We start from the raw sequence: 27,576 nt of genomic DNA on the forward strand, positions 1-27,576 counted from the left end.
TTAATCTTGCAATTAAATTTTTTAATCATGATTAATCAAGAGATTAAGATTTTGAATTGATGTGCAACATGTAGACTTAATAGGTATCTTAGAGTCATGGTGGAAGAAAGATAAACAACAGGATATTCTGACACCAGGGTATAAATATGAACATAATAGGGCAGATCAAAATGGTGAAGGGGTAGCACAATAATGTAAAGACTGGTATACAGTCAAAAATAATAAAAAGGTTCTGTGGAAAACAAATTGCACTCTGGAATCTTTATGGATAGAAATTCTAAAAGTGACAGAAGAGTACAATAGTGAGGTATACTACTAGCCTGGCCAAGATGAAGAAACTTACTATAGAATGCTAGAAGATAAGGAAGACTAATAAAATTCACACCATAATAAATAAGTGAGATTTAAATAATCCTAGTACTGACTGGGCAACGGTCACATTGGTACATGCTTGGGAGGTAAAGTGACTAGAGGGCTTATTTTCAAAACACTTAGACGTACAAAGTTCCATAGGTTACTATGGAGCTCATTTTCAAAAGAGAAAAACGTCCAAAAAGTGGCATAAATCTGCAATTGGACGTTTTCCTCACAAAAATATCCAAATTGGTATTTTCAAAACCAATTTTTAGACTTTTTCTATGAAGTCTGTCAGAAGTGCATTCAAATCACAAGGGGGAGTGTCAAGGGTGTGTTAAGATTTGAATCTGGGCGTTTCTAACAGACGTTTTTCAGTCATAATGGAAAAAAAACAGAACAGTCCAGGACTAAGACGTTTTGAGCTAGACCTGTTTTTATAACCAATAAGGCACAAAAAGGTGCCCTAAATGACCACTGGAGGGAATCAGGGATGACCTCCCCTTATTCCACCAGTGGTCACTAACCCCCTCCCACCGCCCAAAAAATGTGATTTTAAAACATTACTTGCCAGCCTCAGATGTTATACTCAGGTCCATCAGAACAGCATGTAGGTCCCTGGAGTAGTCTAGTGGTGGGTGCAGTGCACTGCAGACAGGTGGACCCAGGCCCATACCTCCCCCTACCTGTTACACTTGTGGAAGAAACTGTGAGCCCTCCAAAACTCATCATAAACCCACTGTATCCACATATAGGTGCCCCCTTCACCTGTAAGGGCTATGGTAGTGGTATAAATTGGGCGTAGTGGGTTTTGGGTGGCTCAGAAGACAAAATAAGGGAGTACTGGTGAGCTATGTACCTGGGAGCATTTTATGAAGTCCACTGCAATGCCCCCTAGGGTGCCCTATTGCTTCCTGGGATGTTTGGGGGACCAGGCTACTAAAAATGCTGGCTCCTCCTACATCTCAATGGCTTGATTTTGTGTGTTTTGCACATGGGACTTTTTGTTGTTGTTTCAAAAATGGACAAATCACAAAACCTTGTTCAAAACAGTATTTTTGAAGGAAAAAAAAGATAAGACATTTTTCTTTTTTGAAAATGACCTTTAGGAAAGAAGGTCAGATTTTGGATGTTTTTTTTAAACGTCCAAAGTCGGACTTAGATGTCATATCGAAAATGCCCCTCAACGTAACTTTGTAAGTTTTAAGTGCTTTGAAAATACGTCTGCTAGATGTCATAAGTGACTGCTTAATATGGCTTGTTCAGGGAACCAACAGGAGGGAGAACTACTTTGGATCTAATGCAGGACCTGATTCACGGGTAAACGGGTTGGATCTACTTGGCAACAATGATCATAATACAATTAAATATGACATAATCCCTTGAGAGCCAACATAAACCAAAACTACTGCAATAGTATTTAACTTTAAAAAAAGGAGACTTTGATAAAATGAGGAAATTAGAAAATAAAACTGACTAGTTTCCAGGGTCAAATGTTTATATGAGGTATGGACATTTCTTGATATAATTTTGGAAGCCCTGATAAAATATATAGCATGAATTAAAAAAAAAGTTGAAAGAAGACCAGAGGGCATATTTAAAAAAATGGAATGCTGACCCAAATAAAGAAAATGGATGAACATAAATACTGGCAAATTAGATGTAAAACAGTAATAAAAGGAAGCCAAGAAAGAAATCTTTAAAAAAAAAAAAGTTTGCCATAGAGGCAAAAACTAATAATAGAGTATATCTGAAGCAAAAGGACTCTGAGGGGATTCAGTTGGACCATTACACAAACAAGGAGTAGAAGAAGTGTTCAGGAAAGACTAGGTAATAGCAGAAAAACTAAATGAATTTGTTGTCTGTTTTTACTGAGGAGAACACGTTGGGGGTCATACCCAGATCAAAATCAATCATTCTCTGATAGTAACGATTTGGAGCAATTAGAGCAAATAACAGTAAATCTAGAAGTAGTAGAGCAAACTGACAAACTAAAGACTAACAAATCAGGACCAGACAGTAGTCCCCCTATCGTTCTAAAAGAGCTCAAACATAAGTAATTTGTAACCTATCATTTAAAAGTCCACCTAACTTTTTATTTCTTTTGACCCAAACAGGATGGGGGTTGCCACTGAACCAACCAGACTACTGAATAACAATAAATGAACATGACAATGAACAGAAACTGAACCAAGCTTCCATCAAATTCATCCCACTTAACATGCTTACCTGACCCAAATTATCCCAATCACTTAATGCAATGCCTGATACACAAAGCCTGTCATAATCATCTGTTAATCTCACTGTTCTATACAATAGTAACTTTGTTCTACACAAATTGTAACCAATCAACTCCAGTCTCTTGTAAGTCACATTGAACCTACATGCGCCTACAACAGCGCAGGCCATTTTTCAGCACACCTTAGTAAAAGGACCCCTAAGTGTGTAATCTATCCAAACTATTTTGAGAATCAATTGGTCTGAGTTACAAGGAGACAACTTTTCTGGAAAAACTTCAGCCTCCCTCCTATCGGAAGGTCATCCAGAACGGTTACTGAAGCCAGTAAAAAACCTCACCCCTTGATTTGACTGTGGAGCCAGTTGGTACTTCTGGGTCCATTGCTGACACAGGAGAGAGCACGATCTCTGATTTGGTTGGGAAAACTAAGAAGGGGAGGGTACCTATGCCTTTGAGAGAAGTAGGTCCTCCATTGCCTTCTGCCAAAATATATACTTGATGTGGAGGCCAAGCAAGGAGTGGGCTAAGATAGTAACTTGATGATCTCAGAGTGTTTCTTGGTGAGGTCAGCAGCCTCATTCACCTTTTCACAAAAAAAGGTTTCTCCCTGGCATGGAACATATGCCAGCTTCAAGGTCTGAGGCATGCAGCCAAGTGTTTGTTCACCCCTTCAAAGAAATGTAATAGATTGATGAAGCAAGATTTTCCATCACTAAATCCATGTTGGCTCTGTCTCATTAATCTGTACTTTTGAATATGTTCTGTAATTTTGTTCTTTATAATAATAGTCTCTACCATTTTGCCCTGCACCAGCGTCGGGCACACCGGTCTATAATTTCCTGGAAACCCCCTGGAACCTTGTTTAAATATCGGCATTACATGGGCTAACCTCCAATCTTCCGGTACCATACTCTATTTTAAAGATAAATTACATATTACTAATAATAGTTCCACCAGTTCATTTTTCAATTCTATCTGTACTCTGGGATGAATACCATCCGGTCCAGGAGATTTGCTGCTCTTCAGTTTGTCAAATTGCTCCATTACATCCTTGAGGTTTGTAAAGATTTCATTCAGTTTCTCCGACTCGTCAGCTTTGAATACCATTTCTGGCACTGGTATCTCTCCCAAATCTTCCTCACTGAAGACCGAAGCAAAGAATTCATTTAATCTTTCCTCTCTGTCTTTGTCTTCCCTGATTTGCCCCTTTTACCCCTCGTTCATCTAGTCCAACCGATTCTTTAGCTGGCTTCTTGGTTTTAATATACCTAAAAAAAATTTTTACTATGTGTTTTTGCTGCTAATTCAATCTTGTTTTCAAAGTCTCTCTTTGCCTTCCTTATCAACGCTTTGCATTTTACTTGGCATTCCTTATGCTGTTTCTTATTCAGTCAATTCTTTCTTCCATTTTCTGGAGTGGAGGAGTGGCATAGTGGTTAGGGTGGTGGACTTTGGTCCTGGGGAGCTGAGGAACTGAGTTTGATTCCCACTTCAGGCACAGGCAGCTCCTTGTGACTTTGGGCAAGTCACTTAACCCTCCATTGCCCCATGTAAGCTGCATTGAGCCTGCCATGAGTGGGAAAGCGCGGGGTACAAATGTAACAAAAAAAAAGTGAGTCTGGCCAGACCTGGCAGACGCTCTGGATGCCTTTCAAAAGCATCACAAGTTGCCTGCACTCCCACTCTTTCGCTACTAGCTGACAGAGATTCTTGGCCTTCTCCTAGAGGAGAGTGTTTGTATACTCTGCCATACTGCACACAACGTTCCGCAAGTGGATGCTAATTAAGAGCTGATATGAAGCTATGCGGGAAGCGAGAATAGCTTTCTGAAAGAATTTCTTCCCAAAAGACTCCAATGACCTAGAGGCATATTTTCAAAGCACTTAGACTTTGAAAATGACCCCCCTAGCCTCCCTCCCTGAGGGAACAAAGGCATGAGTCTTGGCTCTTTGAGAGCTGATTCGACCATCATGGAGTCCCAGAAAAATCAGGCTAATTGGTGAAAACTATACTGGAACAGGTACCCAAGGCCTAAGAGGGCCTAGTGATCTGTGAAAAATAAAGCTAAAGTGCTAAAAAAATCTAACTAAGCAGTATTAAAGGGAAATGGCCCTGTGGGACCACATTACACAATGAATGGAACACCCTTACTGATGCACAGAAAAATGAAGACTGAGCTTGTACCATGCAATAATGGTGGATGGGAAGGCATGTGGAAATGTGCTAAAGGCTTCTAGAAAAGAAACTGGGGAGTGTTCCTGCGCCAGGCTCTGTTGGAAGACTTCACCCAGTAGCAAAAAAGACATCATCTTGCTTGTCCTTGAAGGATATATATAGGTCATTGATGCCACTGCACCTTGAGTACTGTGTGTGGTTCTGATCACCTCATCTCAAAAAGAATATAGAAGAACTAGAAAAGGTTCAGAGACGGGAAGACAAAAATGATACAAGTAAACAGAACACTTCCCTTATGAAGGCAGGCTCCAGCTTAGCAAAAAAGAGATGAGAGGGTATAAGTTTATAAAATCATGATTGAAATAGAACAGTAAATAGGTGTTCAATCTTAAAAAAAAAAAAAAAAACAAAGATAGGAATGTCCATGCAGAAGTCATTCAAAGCAACACATGACGCAAGAATGTCAAGTTTTATTTGACTAAATTAGGGCCTCTTATCAAGCTGCGCTAGCAGTTCCTATGTGGCAATGCCAATGAAACCCATTCAAAATGAATGGGCTTTGTTGGCATTACCGCACCAGGGACCGCTAGTGTGGTTTGATAAGAGGCCCTTAATGTGGTTGTAAATATTTGAGTTAGCTGGATGGTAAATTATTTTCCTTAACATTTTTTTAATACATATTTTTATATCAAAAAATCTTTTTCAACTTGGATTTTCTGATGTATTTCATATTATATAACTGCTTGAGGAGAATAAATATTTGTCATACAACAGTTGATTTGTATCCCCCTTTCGGTATATGGCTAAAAATATGGAAGTCTACATGGGAGTTTCCTGTGCATTAAACCAAAGGGATTTAGAAACTATTAGAACTTTTTAAAACTGAATGTTCAGGAATGAGGGAGTGGCTAAGTCTAAGCAGCCTGCTATGTACTACCTTGGCAGGAAGATGTGCCCTTTAAAAATGGCAGCTCTACCATGAGTTCTCCATTCTGATGTAGATACTGTGGTCCAATGTAAGTAATTTAATTTATTTATTTATTACGATTTATTTACCACCTTTTTGAAGGAGTTCACTCAAGGCGGTGTACAGTACGAATAAATCAAACATAAGCAATAGACAATTACAGCAGTAAAAATATTCAAATAACAATACAAAGTATGTCATAGTATACTACTTACAATGTCAACACTATATGTAATAAAACATTTTCATAGACAGTATAGGGTATAAGCAAAGGTGGAACATATAGATAGGTAAGAGAATAAGAGGAGTTGGAAAATAAGTGGACTAATTTAAAGAATGTTGAACATGAGGCCAGAGAGGTGATTAAATATCTCAGCTAGGGTAGGAGTAGATAAACATGTTCTGCGTGCAGTATGTGCAGCCTGTGTCAGTGTGTGTGTGAGACTAAGAAGCAGGTGAAAGCTTGACTCTTCCAACCAGGCCTTTAATGGAAGAAATAACTAACTTCTTAGTCTCACACACAAGAAGTGACATAAGCTGCACATACTGCAGGCAGGACATGTTCATCCACTCCTACCCTAGCTGAGATAATATTTAATCACCTCTCTGACCTTATGTGCAACTTTCTTTAAATTAGTCCCCTTAATTTTCTAACTCCTCTTACTCTCTTACCTATCTATATGTTCCATCTTTGCTTATACCTTACGCTGTCTATGAAAATGTTTTATATATTATGTTGACATTGTAAGTAGTATACCATGCCATACTTTGTGTATTGTTGTTTGAATATTTTTTTTTTAATTGTATTTGTTGAAGGTTTTAAACAATAGCATATTGACAACATCCTCATAACAGTCATGTATCACGTACAAAACGTTTACACATCAAAAACAGAGAACAGCGTATCCCCTCCCTAATCCCCTCCCTCCCTATCCCTTGTAGCAAACCCCCCTCCCCCTTGTTACTAGTGGAGTGTCGTGGTGTGAAGTCTGTGTTATAGCAGTCATAGTCTTGGGATAATCAATTTAGGCGCATCCAAGTCTATCCCATTTTGTAATCTCCAGGATTGATATCGTTCCCATTGCAAATTAAATTTTGTTACATGTCCCAATCGCAGAGCTGTCATTTTGGACATTTGGTATAGATAGTCCATCTTGTGTATCACCTTTATCGCTGGTGGTGCCAACTGACTTTTCCACGCTGATGCCAATGTGATTTTTCCAGCTACCAGCCAAACTGTCGTGAGCCGGTGATCAGACAGCCGAACTCCTGGGGGTCGAATATGTAGCAAACATATCTCCAGTTTAGTTGGATATCTTACCCCAGTCACTGTAGCAAATAAGTCCAGCAGTTCTGTCCAGTAGGGTTGAATCTTCGGGCAAGACCACCAGATGTGGAGCATATCACCCACCATTGAACAGTTTCTCCAACACTGAGCAGACCCCTGTCCATACATTTTTACCAGTCTCTGTGGTGTGTAGTACCACTGATATAGTATTTTATAACTATTTTCAATCATCGAACTAGATATGGAAACCCGCAATAAGTGTTCCAATGCTTTTTCCCAGTGAGTGTAATCTATGGTGATTTGCAGGTCTCGTTCCCATCGTTGTAGATAATATAATATGGGCCCCTTGTCACTAAGTAGTGCTGCATATATGTGAGAGATACAACCCCTGTGGCTTCCTACTCTCACTGCCCTTTCTAGAGCCGTCTCCTCTATAAGTAATTCTGTTTTAGCTCTTTTGTTTATATAGTCTCTAATGCAATTGTAGTGAAACAAATGTGATAGTGGTAACCCATAATCCTCCTGTAATTCTACGAATGGTAATATCTGACCCTCATCCCAGAGCTGGCCCAATGTGCCTAGACCTCTCTTCTCCCATTGGCTATATATTAAGTTATCCATCCCCAGCGGACAACCTGGAGCTGTTTTTATTGCCATCTGGTGGAAATAAAGGCGGTTAGGAAGATATTTCCTCCTTATAGCCAACCATGTCTGCAAAGGATATTGCACCGCTAGAGGGGCTCTCTTGATATACGTCTGCAGTTGGCCCTTTGGTATCCATAATAGAGAGCCCAAATTGTTTAGTCCCATCCATTGTTGTTCTATTTGGCACCATGCTTTTGTACTACCAGCGCTCCACCCCGCAAGCACCCGCAACTGTGCCGCCTGAACGTATAGAATAAAATTTGGCACCCCCATACCTCCCAGCTTCTTGGACTGATACATTATATCTGCCCTCACTCTGGGTGGTTTATGTTGCCATATGTATGCAAAAACCTTCCTTTTTAGTTGCCTAAAGAACCCTCTTGGCATTGGTAAAGGTAGCGCAAGAAATAGATATAACAATTTGGGCAGTATCATCATTTTTATCGCTGCCACTCATCCCAACCAAGACAACTCCAAGCCCTCCCATCTATCCAGATCTCCAAATAGTTCTTTAAGTTTCATGGGAAAGTTAGCCTGATATAACTCTGTCAATTTGGGTGTTAAATGAACGCCTAAATACTTAAGGGATCCCGTAACCCATTTGACCGGGAATTGTTGTCGTATAGAGGCTTCATCTCCTATTGTTAGCCCAAGTCCTAAAGCTTCTGATTTGTCCATGTTCACTCAAAACCCAGAGAATTTACCATAACGATTCAATTCCTGCATTATCTGGGGCATGGAGTCGCTCGGGTTGGTCACAGTTAATAGAACATCATCAGCAAATAGCATGATTTTGTACGTCATACGCCCAACGGTAATGCCATGTATATGTGGGTCCTGATGAATGTGCTGAGCCAGTGGCTCCATTGTCAAAGCGAACAATAGTGGAGATAAAGCGCAACCCTGACGTGTCCCGCGTTCTAATGTTATTGGGTCTGAACTTGTCCCGTTGATCCTCAAGGCAGCCAATGGTCTGGTATAAATCAATCGAAGCCATGATATAAAGCGACCTGCAAATCCCATATGTTCTAATACCTTGAACATAAACCCCCAGTTAACCCGATCAAACAACTTTTCGGCATCCAGAGAAAGAAGCAACATAGATTGTCGGGTAACAACTGCCTCGTGGATCAAGTGGAGTGCCCTCCTAATGTTATCAGTTGCTTTTCTGCCTGTGATAAATCCCGCCTGGTCCTCCTGCACCAGCTTCGGCATAAGCTTTTGTAATCTCTTGGCTAGTATTTTAGTAAAGATTTTATAGTCAGAGCCAAGGAGGGAGATAGGGCGGTAAGAGCTACAATATTGTGGATCTTTCCCTGGTTTGCAAAGAACCACTGGATCTGCCAGTCTCCAAGAGTGAGGTAATTCCCCCTGAGATTCCAACTCATTGAACGCCTGGACCAGTAGAGGGATTAACAGCTTGCTATAGCGTTTGTAAAATTTATTTGTGAACCCATCTGGTCCCGGTGCTTTCCCATTAGGCAGATCGCTAATTGCCCATGCCACCTCGTTAGATGTGATGGGGGCTGAAAGCATCTCCTCCTCTAGTGGTGATATTTTTGTGAGCTTGGCTTGAGCCAGGTACCTCCCAGACTCCTGGGGATCTGGGTCCCCTTCGGCCCGATACAGCACAGTGTAAAAGTTTGAGAAGGCTGCCCTGATATCCTCTCGTGTGGTGCACATTTTTCCCTCCCTGTCACGTATAGCTGTGATATGTGTGTTGGTAGACCATTTTTTCAGCTTAAATGCCAATAGCCGAGAGGTCTTGTTCCCATATTCATAGTGGGCTTGTCTCACCCGTTGAAGTTGCTCTGCTATTTCTGCCATTTGGATTTCCCTGAGTTCCATCCTCAATGCATGCATGTGATGATGTGTAGCCCCCATATCTCTCTGACGGGTATCCTGTGCATTGAGGATTGTCAGCTCTGTGTGTATTTGCTGGGCCCTCGCTCGCGTCTGACATGCAAGATGTACCTGTAGAGCTATTACTTTCCCCCTTATCACTTCCTTGCATCCTTCCCAGAGGATTCCCGAGGTCACTTCTCCATTATCGTTGAGAGCAATATAATCTTTAATGTCCGCTTCTAGGCTGGCGGCTATGACCGAATCTGCTAGCAATTTATCATTGAAGCGCCATTGCGGCGCCTCTGGGCTCTGAACCCTCAATTTCAACTCTAGCACCATTGGTGCGTGATCCGACCACGTCCTCGGGTGTATCTGAACATCTACAATGTCTGTCATTAAGGTTGGTGGGCCCATCCAGAAATCTATGCGAGAGTGTGAGTTATGAACTGCCGAGTAAAATGTGTAGCCTCTAGTTTGGGGATTTCTATGTCGCCAGATATCTATTAAATGCCATTGCCTCATGAATTTATGTAGTTGAGACCGAGCGGATTGCGAGTATCGAACCCCCTGTGTGGTATTATCTAGTGTTGGGTGTAGCGTCAAATTGAAATCCCCACCCATTAATAGAGTGCCCACTATGTGCTGGGAGAGGAGCGCTGACAGTTCCAAATAGAATGCACCCTGTTGGTCATTAGGCGCGTACATATTCAGGAGTGTGAGTGTTTCCCCCTCTACTTGTACTATCATTAACAAATATCTGCCCTTTTTGTCCCTGACCACTCGTTGGACCCGCCAGGGATATTTCTGGGATAGCATGATCATAACACCGTTCTTTTTCTTTTCTAGTAAATTGGATGCACAAACCACCTGTTGCAATTTTGTATTTTGGCATAACCGCTCAGCTGACTGGAGTAAGTGGGTCTCTTGAACAAATGTTATGTCTGCTTTTAGGCGTTGCGCCTCTTTAAACATGAGTTGGCGTTTTCCTGGGGAGTTAAGGCCCTTTACATTAAGGGTCATACATTTAACAGTACTCATCTAATCTTTAAGATTGTCCCCCTTAACATTAATTCTTGCCTAATCCTCCAGTTTGTCCCTTCTTGTAGTTCCTTTGTTTCCCCCTTCACGTGATGTTTAATCAGAGCCAGTCCCCCCCAACTAGTAACCCTTTTGCCCTCCCTCCCCACTTGAAGACATCCTCGTACCAAACACATAAGGATGTCAAAAAGGATAGTGACCCACCCCCCTAGATATTAACTTTTAATAACTGGTCCTCACATCATTAACTGGTATATTATTAATTACATAGCATATAGGTATCTCCTTCTAACATTAAGCAACGCACTCTTAACAATATCAACTCTACAAAATTCAGTTATATAGTCACCAAATTGCGGTCTACATCTGAAGTCCGGTGCCATGAACACAGGCTCTGTTTATTTCTTTGCTCTAACATCTAATTTTGCTAGTTGCATGTCGGATTCCTGGCGTTGTAATCTGCCTTTTCCCGCGGTGACTCTTTGCCAGCGTGGTCTATCGCCAATCGTGGACGAATGTTTCTTTAATGCAGTGGTTTCCCCCTGTGGTCCTTCTTCTGGGAATGTATCAGCTGCTTCTGCTATGCTTCGCACTTGGTATTGCCTCCCTTCTTTGTAGAATCGTAGTACAAATGGATGGCCCCAGCGATATTTGATGCCTTTGTCTGTCAGGAATTTAGTGAAGGGCTTAAGCTCTGCTCTTCTTTTCAGTGTAGCTGCAGCCAAATCCTGGTAGCATTCAATATGGTAGGAGTCCCATTGAAATCCAGGCGCTGATCGTGAGGCCTTCATGATCTGTTCCTTTAGCTTAAAGTCACTGAAGCAGGCAATAATAACTTTTGGACGATTAGTTGTGGTGTTACCTAGGGCTCTATGTGCCCGCACAAGTTGAATTGTTGCTGGATCTTTAGTTATCTGCAACTCCTTTAATAGGGCACTTGCAATACTCTGTACTGTCGCTTCACAATCGACATACTGTGACGTGTTTGGGAGACCGCGGAACCTCACTTTACAGCGCCGACTCCGGTTCTCGAGATCTTCTACTTTATCCCAAATTTGTTGGGTTTCCTGCTTGGTCTCCCGCATCTGGGAATCTAGAGCCTGGATTAGTTCAGTTTGTTCATCTATACGATCTTCTGTCTCCGCGACTCTGATGCCCAGCGCGTCTATTTCTCCTCGGAGCTCCGCCCCCATCGCCACGATGTCTGCTCGCACTGCGGTAATAATTTCTGTTTTTATTTCTTGCAACCACTCGCAGATCTCTTGCATGCGAGTTTCCTCAGGATTATGTCCCTCTCCCTTTGCAAATAGCGGCGGGGAGAGTAGCAGGGGACTACCTTCTCGAGGGCTGGGCGGGAGTAACTCGGGGGCCGGCACGCTCATGTTCGCTGCTGGGCTCGTGTATGCGAAGGCTCGTAAGTCGATCGAGTTGGCTTTCGAATTCGACATGGATCGCTTACCCCTGACTTTAGATGTTGCTTCCATGCGTTTAGAAGTTGTTTTTATGCGATCGCGTCTCTGTGGGTGTTCTGATTTCGAGGGGCTGATCGGAGCTCGTGGCTCAGGCAGCCATTTCAGGGGATGACGTCACTTCCCCGCTCGTTGTTTGAATATTTTTACTGCTGTATTTGTCTATTGCTTATGTTTGATTCAGTCTTACTGTACACTGCCTTGAGTGAATTCCTTCAAAAAGGCAGTAAATCTATAAAAATAAATGTAAAGAACATATATGAGCCCTGATGCAAGTATTAGCTGAAACATGCCTATGTTAAGTCCTTTTATGACATATTGCCTTGTAACAAAGGTCTTTTTAAAGAAATAATCTCTGGTCGTTGATGATACTTCACTTGGAGGTGTATTTTCAAAGCACTTATACTTGCAAAGTTACAGAGAAACCTATGGAACTTTGTAAGTCTAAGTGCTTTGAAAATAAGTTCCTTGGCATCTTTATTTGGTGTAATGTTTAACCTTTGAAACAATACTTAAACATAGATCACTCAATAAAATAACAACCAGCAGTCTGAAAACAAATCATAGAAACTATTTTTTTATGCAGCACACACTAAAACTGTGAAATCCATTGCCAGAGGATACGGTCAAGCAACTTAAAAAAGTATGGTTCAAAAGAGCTTAGACAAGCTCCTAAAGTATTTACATTTTGAGATCTGTCAAGTATTTGTGACCTGGATTGGCCATTGTTGGGATACAGAATGCTGGGCTTTATGGACTTTTGAAGATTATCTTAGACCTTCAAATATTACTTATTTCTCACTTAAATCTTTTAGGTCTGACTGCTGCAGTATTACAGAAATGCCGGTTCTGCTCTATTCTCACATTACGTACACTGATATCTTGGGAAATCCATGCCTCACATAAGGCAGCAAATTACATCATTTACTACGTCAACCTTAAAGACATTATCACTAAAATTGTATTTCAAAAGGAAGTACAAAGAAGTATTTAGGAAAATGGTCACATTCCATTTACACGTTTATTGCACGGTTCATTTTATGGAATAATGCACATTAAACATAATGCATGCTAACATGGTAGTTTTTTTGGTCCCAGTATAAAATACTGGAAAATGATGCATTTACCAGTCAATCAGCAATGAGATCCAGGAGGTATATGTGACAACAGATGCCTGCTTAATGCTGAGTATTTCAGGAGAAGCCAATCCACCAGCAAAAGCTGATGTATTAATTGATCATAAACATTTTTTTTTATTTTTGTTACATTTGTACCCTGCGCTTTCCCACTCATGGCAGGCTCAATGTGGCTTACATAGGGCAATGGAGGGTTAAGTGACTTGCCCAGAGTCAGAAGGAGCTGCCTGTGCCTGAAGTGGGAATCGAACTCAGTTCCTCAGTTCCCCAGGACCAAAGTCCACCACCCTAACCACTATTTGGTGAAGTGGTATATAAATAACAGATAAAACCTGAAATTTCATTAGCATTACGCCATGAACAATGAAAATAAAATAAACAATTCCAACCTGGTAGTGAAGAATGCTACCCAAGGAAATCTTCTATCACGAGTGTCCACAAAAACATTCTGTACAAAAAGATTTGGGCAACAGCTATGCTGTGTGAACAAAAGCAGTGATTAAAATATAACTCACTGAAAAGTAACAACATTCATCAGTTATTTCCTGAAGACTTAGATTAAAACACTGGGGTGGGATGAGCAATTTTTCAACTGCTACCTTGATGTAACGTTTGTGAGTACAACTCTGCACCTATTTTTTAAAGAGAAAGTCTGCATAGACTTCTGCTCTGAAAATCACCATGGGTAGTTTGTGTGATAGTGTGTCCACAAACACTGCACAGTTTATTCTATGGGTAAAATTTCTCTGGAAGACGATGCACAAAGATTTGAAAATATCCACCCAAACACATGCCCCAGACTTCCTCCCCTCAATCTGGCTAAATGTATGCATGCTAAGGAATTACTCGCAATCTTTTAGTCAGATTGAGAGAGGGCAATTTCAAGACAGTCAATTTACCCAGGTAAACAAATAACATTGGTATGAGGACAATTTTGAAATTGATCAACCTGCGTTAAAGTAAGATTGACATAGCCAGATGAGGGCTGTTTCTTAAACTGCCCCTCTTCTAACACAGTAAAAAAAAGTCCAAATGATGTTAAACAGCATACTTTTGGAGATAAGTACAAAAATAACCATGGCTTCTGCCAGTTTCTAATTTTCAAAAGGAAATTCCATGGGGTGTTTCCCTTTGAAAACTGGTTTGCAGATCTGCAAATACAAAGTACCTATAAAATCTGCAAGCTGCCTGTGGGGATTGAAAATTGTACCCTGCTGCACCACATGTTGTTCCAGAACAAATACTTTATCGCTTTTATTTACAACTGACAGATTTCTTCATCAGCAAAACTTGTCACATTTATTAATTTACTATAAAAATGCCTGTCAAAACTTTTCGTGTAGTAAATAGAGAAGCTGTCAACTTATAATTTGCCATCCATTTAGATAGCCCTTATGAATATCCATGTGTAAATTGAAGTGTTTAAGTTAGATGTTTCAAGTTATACCTGCTATCTATACAAGTCATTTGCATGTCTAATTTATGTTTAGTAGCTGAATATAATTTCTTAGACATATAAAAGTTAATGGTTAAATATCACCACCCCCCTTTTTGGGCAGATAATTTTGGGCATACAGTTATATAACAAATTATCTGTTCAAGTGACACACATTTTTTTTTAAATAAAGGCATTTATACAGTTGGTCTTGCTGCCAAAGGTATAAATGCTTTTGAATATAAACATCCCTTCTATTAAGTTCTACAGGAATAGGAAATGGTTACGATTTTGAAGATGATGATAGCCCAGAAAAATTTGAACAAAATGAATATTATTACAGATGATTAATATCAAGATTGTTGTTTTCCCAGAGTTCCGGGTATGACTCCTAATGTTTTGTCCTCTGAAATGATTCCTTAGGATATTTATTCAAAAGGAGTGAAGCCTGTGAAACTGGGATTACCTTAATCAGTGGGAATTGGATTAGAGACTCAAGTGTTTGTATTGTTAAATAATTTCTGGTTTTAAAAGAGAAAAAATGAAATCAGTTGTATTATTTCCACTAATATTGGACAATAAGTATGTTTCCAACAAAATAAATTGACTATACACCGTTTTGGGTTTCAAGAAGCCAACCAGACGATCAATGTGGAATAATGATTCAGATAATAAATAACTGGGGGTGATCAAGTTAATACCATGTTTTCTTTGTTTACTGTTGTTTAATTGATCTCCTTGTCTTGTTTCACTCTCCCTATTTTGTGGTCTAAGGAAGAGTTTATAATTACCTGATTGAAATAATTCTTGTATTATTTTGTCTGTATTTCTGGCAAGTTATTTTAGTGCTTGTAAAATTAAATTCTTATAAATAAAATAAAAAAAAATCCCTTCTATTTCATCTTAACATTAGAAAAATGTACAACACAGAGTACACAGTTTTCAAAGGTGTCTGCTCAGTCTACTCCTCTCTCCCGTAATACTCAATCCTTTTTCTCTCTGTGTCTCATCAAGTGCCTATCATTACTTGTGTTATTCCCAAATAACATCTGGGATTCCCTTATCCCCAGCTTCAGCCTTTTCATCACCTGTTAATTTTCTCTGCTTAGCACTTTCTCTTAGCAGAATGAGTCAACAGCCCACTCCCCCACATGCAAGCCTCAGTTCCTTCCCTCAGCAGCCCCTAGTCTAAATTTATATTTGTGTATGTTTGTGTGTGTGAAGCTCCTTTTAGCAATCTGAAAAGAAAGTATCGGGGCTGGTTCAAGAGAATTTATGATGCAAGACTCCTTTTAAGAAAGCAGAACAGAAACACAAAAGCCAGTTTTTGTCAGAGCTAAATTTCAAAGTGTTTTATCCATGTTCATCTGTCTGAAAACTGCCCTCTCAATTTTTAGCCCCCTTGAGAGGAGCTGTTCCTTGTTTGTGTGTGTGTGGGGGTGGGGGGGGGAGGAAACCATACATACAAATCCCTTTTCCAGTAAAATTCTATCCACAGAAAAAGTGATTCTTAAATGACAGACCTTCAGCAGAAGAGGTCAGGAAAGAAAAGCAGCTCAGAACAAAGTTCAAAATGAAGGCATGCACATACTCTTTGAAATTTGGTGCAAAGGTTGAGATTAAAAAATGCATGTGGTCTTTGTTCTAACCTAGAGTGTTTGAAAATTGGTCTTTTAAGGTCATTTGTCTTTACCAGAGCCTCTTTTCAGTTTATGCAATTCCTTTTTACTGAATGAATAAACATTACAGAAAATAAAGCAAACCATCTAATGTTCCATTCTTAAAATTTGATCTGATTTACAGCAACTTTTACAATATATAACCCCCCCAATTGTCTCCTACCACCCAAGTCACCCCCTGTAGTAGTACTAGAATCCCCCTTTTCCCCCTTGAGAGGACAGTGTTATACATGGGACCAATATAACAACGTTTACATACATTGGGTCTACACATCTAGCTCATTCAGGAGTTTATTTGTTCCTCAGGTAGGTAATGATTGAATATACATCTCAAACAGACAAGAACAATTTCTTCAGCTTCAAGGAGAAATGCGCATCTCTACCCTCCAATTTTATAAGCGTATATAGCTTATTTCTCCAGTGTCAACAGGCAGGCGGATGGTCTCCCACCCATTTGTTTATTATTAGGATTTATTTACCGCCTTTTTGAAGGCATTCACTCAAGGTGGTGTACAGTAAGAATAGATCAAACATGAGCAATAGGCATTTACAGCCGTAAAAATATTCGAAAACAATACAAAGTATGGCATGGTATACTAGCAATGTCAACACAATACGTAATAGAGCATTATAATTGGTAGTGAAGGGTAAGGCAAAGTTGTAACATATAGATGGGTAAGAAAGCAGTGGCATAGCTATGTGGGGCCTGGGCCCCCGTAGATTTGGCCCTGGACCCCCCTGCCGACGACCCTTTCTGGCCCCCCCTCCCGCCGCCTGCCTTTGCTGGCGGGGGACCCCAATCCCCGCCAGCCGAGGTCCTCTTCTTCCCACAAAAGGCTTCCTTCTGTTTCTAATGAGTCTGACGTCAGAAACAGAAGGAAGCCTTTTGCGGGAAGATGAGGACATCGGCTGGCGGGGGTTGGGGGTCCCCTGCCTGCAAAGGTAGGAGACGGTGGGTTGGCGGCAGGAAGGGGGGTTGAGAGGGTCATCGGGGGGGGGGGGGGGTAAAGTTGGTGGTGGCAGCGTCGGCAATGGCAGGGGGGGGGCTAAAATATGCCCCCTCACCTCGGGCTCTGGACCCCCCTCCCGCCAAAGTCTGGCTACGCCCCTGTAAGAAAGTAGGAAGAATCAGAAAGTAAGGTGACTGATTTGAAGAAAGTTGCACATGGAGGAGTGGATAAACATGTCCCGCTGCAGTATGTGCAGCCCGAGTCAATCCTTCTGTGTGTGAGTGAGACTAACAGGTTAGTTACTTCTTCCATTAAAGGCTTGTTTGAAGAGCCAAGCTTTCACCTGCTTCCTGAAATAGAGAGATAGTCTTGTGTTAAGTGAAGCCTTTCAGGCAATACATTCCAGAGTGTGGGGGCTACTCCGGAGAAGGCTCGCTTGCGGGTATCACATTGTGTAATGTCTTTTGGAGAGGGTGTAGTTAGTGAAAGTCCTTGGGTGGATCTTAGTGTCCTTGGCGGTGTGTGGAGGATCATCCTATTCTTTAGATACTCAGGGCCATTTCCTTTCATGGCCTTGAAGATCAGATAGAGTTTTAAATTTAGCCCTGCATTTAAATTTAACCCATAAGTAATGCCATACTGGGAAAAGACCAAGGGTCCATCAAGCCCAGCATCCTGTCCACAACAGCGGCCAATCCAGGCCAAGGGCACCTGGCAAGCTTCCCAAACGTACAAACATTTTATACATGTTATTCCTGGAATTGTGGATTTTTCCCAAGTCCATTTAGTAGTGGTTTATGGACTTGTCCTTTAGGAAACCGTCTAACCCCTTTTAAAACTCTGCCAAGCTAACCGCCTTCACTACGTTCTCCGGCAACGAATTCCAGAGTTTAATAGCAAAATACATTTTTTTGCTGTAATGCTAGCTTTACACAGAAATAATCTTTCCTCCTTGCTAAAAGAACCACATTATGCAAATTTACCAAATAAGTGACCCAATGTTGACATCTTTCCCCAATCAGTATTGTATGATCTGTGACTAAAAAAAATTGTATCTTTGAACAACTCCACAAAGCATGTGACAGTGAACCATCTACTTACTTACTGGGGCACTTAAGAGGATAAATTGACTCCACCTCTGTATGCCTGTTTGTGTGAAAAATAAGCTCGTCATAGTGCAAAAATGACAGTCCCGCATATTGGCACAGCATGTTAGAGATGATGTCTGTCCAAGCAACTGTATAAACTATTTATTAACCTGATACTCAACTCAGAAGCCCAAATTCTGTATACTTTTTGGGTGGAAGAAGATTGCAAAGTTGTTTATGGACAAAGCTTGCGGGGTGTCCACTTGGAAAAAGTCACCCAGTTGCTTAGCTAAACTGCTTGTAAAAGCAGTCTCTCGTAGTGATGCCTCATAACGTGTTAACTGCCTATGTGCAAATATTGTATTCCAATCATCTACTATTGCTCCCGGAAGGTTTGTTACAGTCTCTATGGAATCATCTTCTTGGATAACCTGGTGTAAGAATTGTACACCTGCTTGAGCCCACCTTCGAAAAACTGCATTGTCCAGCCCTGGTTTGAAATCTGCATTACCCACAATGGGGAGGAGATTACTGAAGAAAGGACTGTGCCTCTAGAGTTGCAGGACCCTCTTCCAGGTTTCTCATATGGGGCACACAAGGACTCTTTGACGTAAATGTAGGGGAAGTATGCAAGGTCGTGGATGCAACAGATATGTTATGTGAAGTGGAATCGCAATCACCCGTTCCATATCTTTGGAGTACATTTATCCATATTTTCCATTTTCATTTATTGGTTCTTGTATCCTACACTATACAATCAAGGGCATTTCAATGTGGCTAACACAAGTTGCTAGGAGAACAATTTAAGTGAGTCAGTGTACAAATTGAATGGGACAGTATAGCTAACATTGTTTTGGTTACAAGTTATATCATTTGAGGGAGTAGTAGAAAGATACACCGAGATCGAATAGAAAAAATTCTCATTGCAAGTGGTCTCAAGATGAGTAAAGTAAAGAAACTGGTCAACTCGAATATTTAAGACCCAGTCCTGTAAGTGGCGCAAGAAGCATGCCTGGGTGTACCCAAGTCTAGAAGCCCTAGTCCTCCCCGTCTATATTGTCTATTTAGTCTGCTTTTAATTTAGATTTTTTTATTTCCCCATAAAAATCTTATGAACAGTCTATTAATCATCTTTTAAGTCTTTTTGTAGGAGAAAAATGGGCAGATTTTGGAGTACATAAAGCCACTTTAGAAAGATGGTCATATGAATCAAATTAATTCTCCCACTAAGTGTTGGGGGCAGTGCTCTCCATGTCTCTAGGTGACTCCTAGTCAAATGAATAAATTCAGGTATATTATGTGGATATAATTACCTGGGTTGACTGAGAGCTGGACTCCCAGATATTGAAAAAAGTCTGTGGCACAAGAGGAAAAGTTTCTCCCCAAAGTCTAGGGAGGGTGGCGTCGGTAGCCAAGGCTTACAACTTATATTTATTTAATTTGAACCCTGAGAAGCCATCAAATTCTTCAATGTTTTCCAACAGAGCAAGAAGAGAATGCACAGGATTTACTTTGTGTGCTAATAAGTCCTCTGCAAAAGTAGCAATTTTTGAACTCGTTAGACCCCAAGCACATCCTCTGCACCTCCAAATTTGATAGGATGTCTCAAATTAGAGGATCTAAAACCATGATGAAAAACATTGGTGATAAGGGATATCCCTGTCTTGTTCCATGCTGAACAAGGAAGGAATCGCTACGTACCTCATTCACTACTATAAAAGCTGTAGGGGATCCATACAGCGTCCAAATTGCAGTAAAAAAAGGTTCTTGTAATTCCACATTTCTTAAGGACTCCATACATAAATCTCCAGGATAACCGGTAGAATGCCTTCTCCACATCAAAACTTACTAGTAGAGAAGGCGTTGAGTGGCATTGAACGTCCTCCAATGTAGACAAAATGGCTCTATTATTTTTAACTGCATGAAGGGGACGAACAAACCCCACCTGAGGTTCTGACACTAGTTTGGATAACAGTCCAGCTAAATGATTAGCTAATATTTTTGCCAGGAGTTTAGTCTCAAAACATATGAATGTGGTTACTATGTGTACCTTTCGTGTCTCAGGACTTATTCTCGCTGTGATTGCCTTGCTGCTCCCTTTCAGCGTCACGTGACACCCAACATAAGCTCCATGGGTGAGCTCCGTGGGGCATATTTTTGCCTAACATTCTAATTTTCTAGATCTTTTGTTTACTTTACCACTATGGCTCTTGCTTTCAGGATGCTATTTGGGTTGGTACTATTTTTTCTCTGGCATCTTGAATTTGGTTATTCGTCCGGGATCCCTTTGAATGTGGTAGTACTGGAGGCCTTTTCCAACCCGGTGTTCTAAGGCCATTGTCCTTTTAACATTTATTACCTGGGTCATTCTGCTCTGGTATGTTTTTTCAATTATGATAGGGCTATTACTGCCCTCCTATTTCTTGTCTTCCTTTTTCAGGTGCTTTACTTAACTGTCGGTTGCTTTGAAGAGTGGGCTACTCAGGGATTTTCACTACAGTTCAATTGCTCTGTCTCACTGAAACCTAGTTAAAAAGAAAAGACCATTATTTTATTCAGTCTCTCCCACCTGGGCATGACTTTATTTCTACTTCTAGAGTCTCTAAAACAGGTGAAGGCCTAGCAGTTGTTTTTTCTTCCAATATTCCAGTTACTGAGCTCAGAGCCTCTTTTTCTTATCCTGAACTTTTGCTTTTAAACATTTCAGGGTCTTCCCCTCCGAAGGGACAGCACCTTGTAAGTGGTGGAGGGGCTTCTGTGTTTCAATGATTTAGAGGGCTATGCTGAAGGGTTACCCATATCAGACAGGCCTCTGAGGAGAAACCAGACAAAAAGTGTCCCAAACTGGAGGATCCAAGATGGCGTTGAGGGAGGACGTACGTTAGTTGAGTTCCCGTTTTACACCAGAATACCTGAAGAAGTAGGCGCGCTCCCCAGAGAATGGGGAAGAAAAAAGGCAAAGCCGTGGTGTTGTCCTTCTCGAACACGGCTGGGGTTCCCACCACTTCTCAGTCTACTTTGGAGAGATTCGGGGTCATAACGTCAGGGATATCGGTTCCTGCTTCGGGGAACCGCAAGGCTTTATTGCCGAATCTCAGTGGAGAGGGAGTGACTTTGAGTCCCCCTGTTGGCATGACCTCTCCAAGACCTGGTGTCACGCCTGTGGCCATGACCACCCTCAGCCTTACCTTCTTTCTGGGGGTCAGCAGCTCTGCTGGCTTCTGTCTGTGTTTGTGTTAGTCTTGTCTCGGTCCTGGTGTGCTGGCTGCTTCCAGCATGAACCTGATTGCTTCACTAGACCTCACCTGTGTGGGCTATGCCTCTCTGAGGAGCAGCATCTAAGATGGCTGCCACCGGCTCTGTGCCAGCTTCCAAGATGGCTCCTGCTTGTCTTTCCTGTGGGCTCACGTCCTATGTGTGTCAAACCTCTCTTTGGGGTCAGTGTACTTCCTGCTTCTGTTCTACTGCTGGTGACTCATCAGTGAGAGCCTTCATAAGGAATTGCGGTGCTTGCAGTCAGTGCCTTTGCATTGAAGTGTTATGCTCTTAGGCCAGGTCAGGTTAGTGTCGGCTGCACTACTGCTTAGCCTCTCTCTGGGTTCCAGCCCAGCTTCTTTCTGTGTCTGTGGTCTTTCCGTGGGGGGGTCTTCCCTGCCTCTGTTCCTGGCTTACTCTGTGTTTGGGGTGAAGCCTCTGTTCCTGGTTTATCCTGTGTTTGGGGTGAAGCCTCTGTTCCTGGCTTACTCTGTGTTTGGGGTGAAGCCTCTGTTCCTGGCTTATCCTGTGTTTGGGGTGAAACCTCTGTTCCTGGCTTATCCTGTGTTTGGGGTGAAGCCTCTGTTCCTGGCTTACTCTGTGTTTGGGGGTGAAGCCTCTGTCCATGTTTGTTCTCTGTCTGCATGTGAAGCCTCAGCCTTTGTGAGTTCCCACTAGGTGTGTGGAGCGGCTGTGGCTTCAGACCCTTGGCTTGATATTCCTGGTTTACTCTGTTTGCTCTGCTGCCGGCCCAAGACCCTTGGCCTGTTCTTCCTGGTTTACTCTGTTCACTCTGTTGCCTATCCTGCCTTGCCTAGTCTGTGTGCTTACCCTGTTTGTATATCCTGAGTCCTGCCTTGCCTAGTCTGTGTGCTTCCCTGCTTGTATTTCCTGAGTGTATATCCTAAATCCTGTCTCTGTCTAGCTACTGTTTATTGCCAGGGCGTGGTCCCTGTTTCCTGCTGCTTCCTAGCTAGTGGGTTTACCCGCTGGGTATTCCCTGATCCCCAGTCTGCCTTGCTGGCATGTTGCCCTAGTCTTTGCTCCTGCTAGCCTTCGTATGTCTTGTCTCCTTGGTCTGCCTTCTGGTTCTTGCTAGTGGCGGTGCAGCAGCTCCCTGTCTGAGTTTAGTTCCTAGTCTAGTCTCCCTCGTGTTTCCTAGACCCAGGGTGGGTCCTCTGGTTCTCCAGTTCCGGCCCTGTCCTACAAGTCCTGCCGGCCACCTGCACGCTAGAGCTCAACTCTAGTGGAACGGTGGCCAAGCGCAGGTGAAGCGGATCCTGTCCTGCCGGTTCCAGTTGCCTACTTCCGATCCCGAGTTCCAGTCCTGTTCTTCCGTATGTCCGGTTCCAAGATGGTCTTGCCTGCCTCTGCCGCTCCTCGGCAGGGGCCCAAGGGCTCACGATTCCCAGTGCAGCCCCGAGGACCTGACAGCATACCAAGGGCCTCGAGAACGCGACACCCGGAAACAGTAACGCTTCGCTATGGAGGTCGACAGTGGAAACGCCCGAAATGGGTTAGGATTCTCACGCGATCCGAGGAGGTCCTGGCGCAGCATTGACTCCGGATAATAAACCAACTGGGGGATTGGAGAGTGAGATCTTCCCCCCCGAAGATATCTGGAGCAGTTTCTGTGGAGAAATTGGACCTGGTGAAGCCAAAAAATGTCATAATGGATGCACTATGGGAAGTGCTGCAGAGTGTGAATAATTCTCTTCTTCAGATGTCAAAAATTTTTCAGGAATAAATATATGATTATATCAATACTTATCTAACAAAGTGGAAGTCCAAGATATAAAAATAGAGACTTTGATTACGGAAATGGTTTCTCTACGAAAATCAGTTAATCTGGTAATGAAGGAAAGTCATGTTTCTTGTAAAAAAGTGGAACTTCTGGAGAACCAATTAAGGAAAAATAACTTGAGAATGATAAATCTTCCTAAAATACCCTATATCAGGGGCGTATCTGCGTGGGGCCTCAGGGGCCTGGGCCCCCGCAGATTTCGCCCTGGACCCCCCTACCGCTGCCAACCCTCCCCCTCCGTTGCTCGCCTACCTTCGCTGGCGGGGGACCCCAACCCCCGCCAGCCGAGGTCCGCGTCCTCCTGCCGCTGCCGGCTGCCTTTGGTGCTTTCATTTGTCCATTGAAGCTGGCGCCGATGAAAGTTTCTTTTGAGTCTGACGTCGCTGCACGTTGTACGTGCAGGACGTCAGACTCAGAAACATTTTCTGTCTGAGTCTGACGTCCTGCACGTACAACGTGCAGCGACGTCAGAGTCAAAAGAAACTTTAGTTGGCGCCAGCTTCAATGGACAAATGAAAGCACCAAAGGCAGCCGGCAGCGGCAGGAGGACGCGGACCTCGGCTGGCGGGGGTTGGGGTCCCCCGCCAGCGAAGGTAAGCGAGCAACGGGGGGGGAGGGTTGGCAATGGCGGCGGCGGCGGCGGCGGGGGGGGGGGCTATAATGTGCCCCCTCACTCTGGCCCTGGCCCCCCCTACCGCCGCAGTTCAGATACGCCCCTGCCCTATATAGAGAGTTATATTACTAGTGACTTTTGCCTTTGATTTAGATAGGAACAATGTTTTGAAATTGTATTTCCAATACATGGCTGATAGTTTTTTGGGTTCAAAGATAAATATATTTCCTGATATATCAAGGGAATCGCAGACTAGGAGGTGTGAACTCTTGGCTTTTAAGCCAAGAATCATTGCCCAAGGTGGGACCTTCCTAGAGCGATTCCTTTGTAAGTGTTTTATTTCCTTATTTGTTGAACCCAACAAATTACAAGAGTTTGTGGAGTTAAAAGAACAGATGAAGAACCCTCTGCAGCAACTTCCTTTAGTTACCACTGTACCAGCTGCAATTACTGATTAACCTTCCTCCCTCAGAAAATATGAATTTGTAAGATTAACCACTTGGTGTTTTTCTTATTTTCTTTGAGATTGTTTTCCTGATCTTGGATCCCCCAATTGTGGTCAATTATATATATTGTTGTGAGAAAATGATTTTTCTTTTTCCTTATATTAATATCTGTTTTTCCTTACATTTACGTGATAAATGTGAATGTAAGTAAAATGATAAATAAAAAAAAAATAAAAAAAATAAAGATTTCCGGGTCTTCTCCTTTGCACATTCTATTGTACTATTTCCCTCCTCCTCTCACTACAGATTCCTGGGATACTACTACTACTACTATTTAACATTTCTAGAGCGCTACAAAGTGTACGCAGCGCTGTACAAACACAGAAGAAAGACAGTCCCTGCTCAAAGAGCTTACAATCTACAGTCTCTTGCTGAGGCTTCTATTAATTTCCCTAATCTTATAATCTTGGGTGATTTCAATATTCATGTAGATTATCCTCACCGCTTGTCCTTTCCCTGTTTCCTTTCTTATTTAAAAGAGCTTGATCTGCATCAATTGGTTTCTTTCTGTATATTTTTGTGATCTAAGACCACTTTCTCATAAGGGTGGCATAATAAAGCTTATTTGAGCTCTGTTCATAGTGAGGTCTTATGCTTGTGCAAGTTCATACATAACTCACTGAGTCAGGTTCAAATTTTAGTTCACATTCTTTGAATTTTTTCTTTGTTCCTCACGATGCCTGACTCCCCTTTACAAACAGTTTGTGATCAGAGTTCTCTGATTCCTAAATCTATAATCCTTTATAACAAAAAATGGCACAAGGCAGCCAATAAAAACGCCATTTTTTCATGGCTTCTGGCTATCAGCCTTTACCACCCAAACCTGCCTCCTTTATTAATTGTTATCTAAGCCCAAATGAAGGTGTCTTGATTTTTGGAGATAGATTAGCTGCTTTTTTGCTTTTAGCTCCAATCTGAATGCTGCTTTCATGTTTCAGGGCCTGATTCATGACAGCAGAGGAAGGGTATGATTTATATTTAAGACATAATACAATCTTCAATTTCCAAATTTGCTCAAATTAATTGCAGAAGATTATGGGCTATTTCTTGACTGATCTATGTGAATCTTGTAAAGGTCATACAAGGATACAACTTTGTCTGCCTCATTAGAATTTGTACTTTTTTACAGCTCAATTTTATTAGACTGGGTTCAAAGCTTGTTATGAACTCTTCTGATCATATGTAATATGTTTTATAGAAGGATAGCTTTTACATTAACTGTGAGATTTACTGAAAGGCTCCTGCCTGTATTTTCCTGTTATGACTAGATGTTGCACACTTTTCCACTCTTGTATTTTTGATGAAACTCTAAAAACTTTGTGATGTAGTTTTGTTATTTCCAGATGGTTGCATTCCTCCCTCATAAACCTGAGGGACCATATTATCTACCACAGACCTGCTGGACTCTTGCAATCACAGGACTGGAAGGGCACTGCTTCTCATCTGCAAATTATAGTCATTTTTGTAGAGACTTTTGTCTTGTTAATGTCATTAGTGGCATAGCCCCCCCCCCCCCCCCCCCCGGAAGAATGAATCTAGATGAATGTTTAGATTATGCACTTAAGATCTTTTATGTACCTTGAATGAAAATGTTTTGTGCTGCTCCAGAAAAAAAGGACAGTGCCTTTCTATTGCCTAGTTTGCTCTAATTTGTTTAAATTGCCTTCTTTCACCATATAGGACATAAGTTGTTAGATTTCCTATTTAGGACCATTATCTGAGTGACCAGCCTCATCAATTTATCATTTTATATTATTTGAACTTGAAAGCATTTTCCCCAAACTTAGAAAGACTTCCTTGTTTACCTCATTGATTCAGCCACAAGAGGGATGCTTCTAAATAACATATATACAATTTAGATGTTAATTGTATACAGCTGGAATGTTAAACTTTTCTCCCACTTTGTGTGTCCTTTCTGAGCCTTGTTTTGTACACATGGGGACATAGTGTACCTAACTAATTCCTTGGTGCCCTAATCTTCTTTGTTATGCATTAGTTTTTTTAGGACAAGTATAAAACTTTATTTTCACTAATTTGCACTGTTGAAAATAGGATGCTGATGTGATTTTTATTTTTCCCTAATTTGTTTTTCCATAAATGCAGTGTGACTCTCATGACTTTTAAGCTGAAGCTTGCTTGTAGCAGACCTGGTTACCCAGAAAACCCACAATGATCATAACACCCCAAACTTGAAATTGCCTCAATTAGAATCTACCCCAAAACCCTGCTTGACCACCTAAACTGTACCCTGTTTTACAGACCACCAGGTAACTAGAACAAAATCCAACCAGACTTCATGGACTTCATATCAAACACCTGTGCACCAACTCCAATATACTCATATTAGGAGACATTAACCTCCACCTAGAAGACCCAAACTCTCCAAATGCACGAGAATGCAAGGATTTCCTCCGTCTATGGGACCTTAAATGGCCACACATGCAACCAACCCATGTCAAAGGGCACACGCTCGATCTCATCTCATACAATCTGCCCAAAGACGGAACATAGGAATAAAAGAAATTAAATGGATAGACACACCATGGTCAGACCACTATAAACTAAACCTATCCCTACACTGGCAGAAAAAGGGCTTATACCGCAGAAAGGAACACAAAACTTACAGCACAAGATCAGCACAAACATACCTAAATCTCCACTACCCAAGCTGCAAAGAACTCAAATACAAATCAACTTATGCATCCAGCCTCTCCTATATAATAAGCACACAACTATGGAACGCATTACCTAACACCGTGAGAACAACATATGACCACCTAAACTTCCGGAAATTACTAAAAACCAAACCCCACCGACCCAACTTAAATGCTTGAACAACCACAACACAACGGAACCAAAGCTAGTACCGGACACTAATTAACTCTTCCCCTCTATGATTCCCTAATGTGTCTGTCACACATGAACTTTATTCTACCACTACATCACTTTGTATTTGTTCATACCGGAACTGGCGATCGCCTTTACGGTACAATGTAAGCCACATTGAGCCTGCAATTAGGTGGGAAAATGTGGGATACAAATGTAACAAATAAGAAGTTGGAAGAAATCTCCCAGTCATTTTTGGGAAAT

At 41.8% G+C, this 27,576-nt stretch overlaps 1 protein-coding gene across 6 annotated transcripts in view; it reads right to left on the reverse strand.

Moving 5' to 3' along the window:
- SETDB2 (SET domain bifurcated histone lysine methyltransferase 2) overlaps positions 1–27,576 on the reverse strand; it is a 212,838-nt gene that overhangs the window by 6,332 nt on the left and 178,930 nt on the right. For all 6 annotated transcript variants that reach the window (XM_030200466.1, XM_030200463.1, XM_030200469.1 and 3 more), the window contains one exon: positions 13,546–13,634. In XM_030200466.1, coding sequence (XP_030056326.1) covers positions 13,546–13,634 — 89 coding nt within the window. The remainder of the gene's footprint in view (positions 1–13,545; positions 13,635–27,576) is intronic.

The sequence above is a fragment of the Microcaecilia unicolor genome, chromosome 4 (assembly GCF_901765095.1).
Source record: "Microcaecilia unicolor chromosome 4, aMicUni1.1, whole genome shotgun sequence".
In the NCBI taxonomy this organism is placed as follows: domain Eukaryota; kingdom Metazoa; phylum Chordata; class Amphibia; order Gymnophiona; family Siphonopidae; genus Microcaecilia; species Microcaecilia unicolor.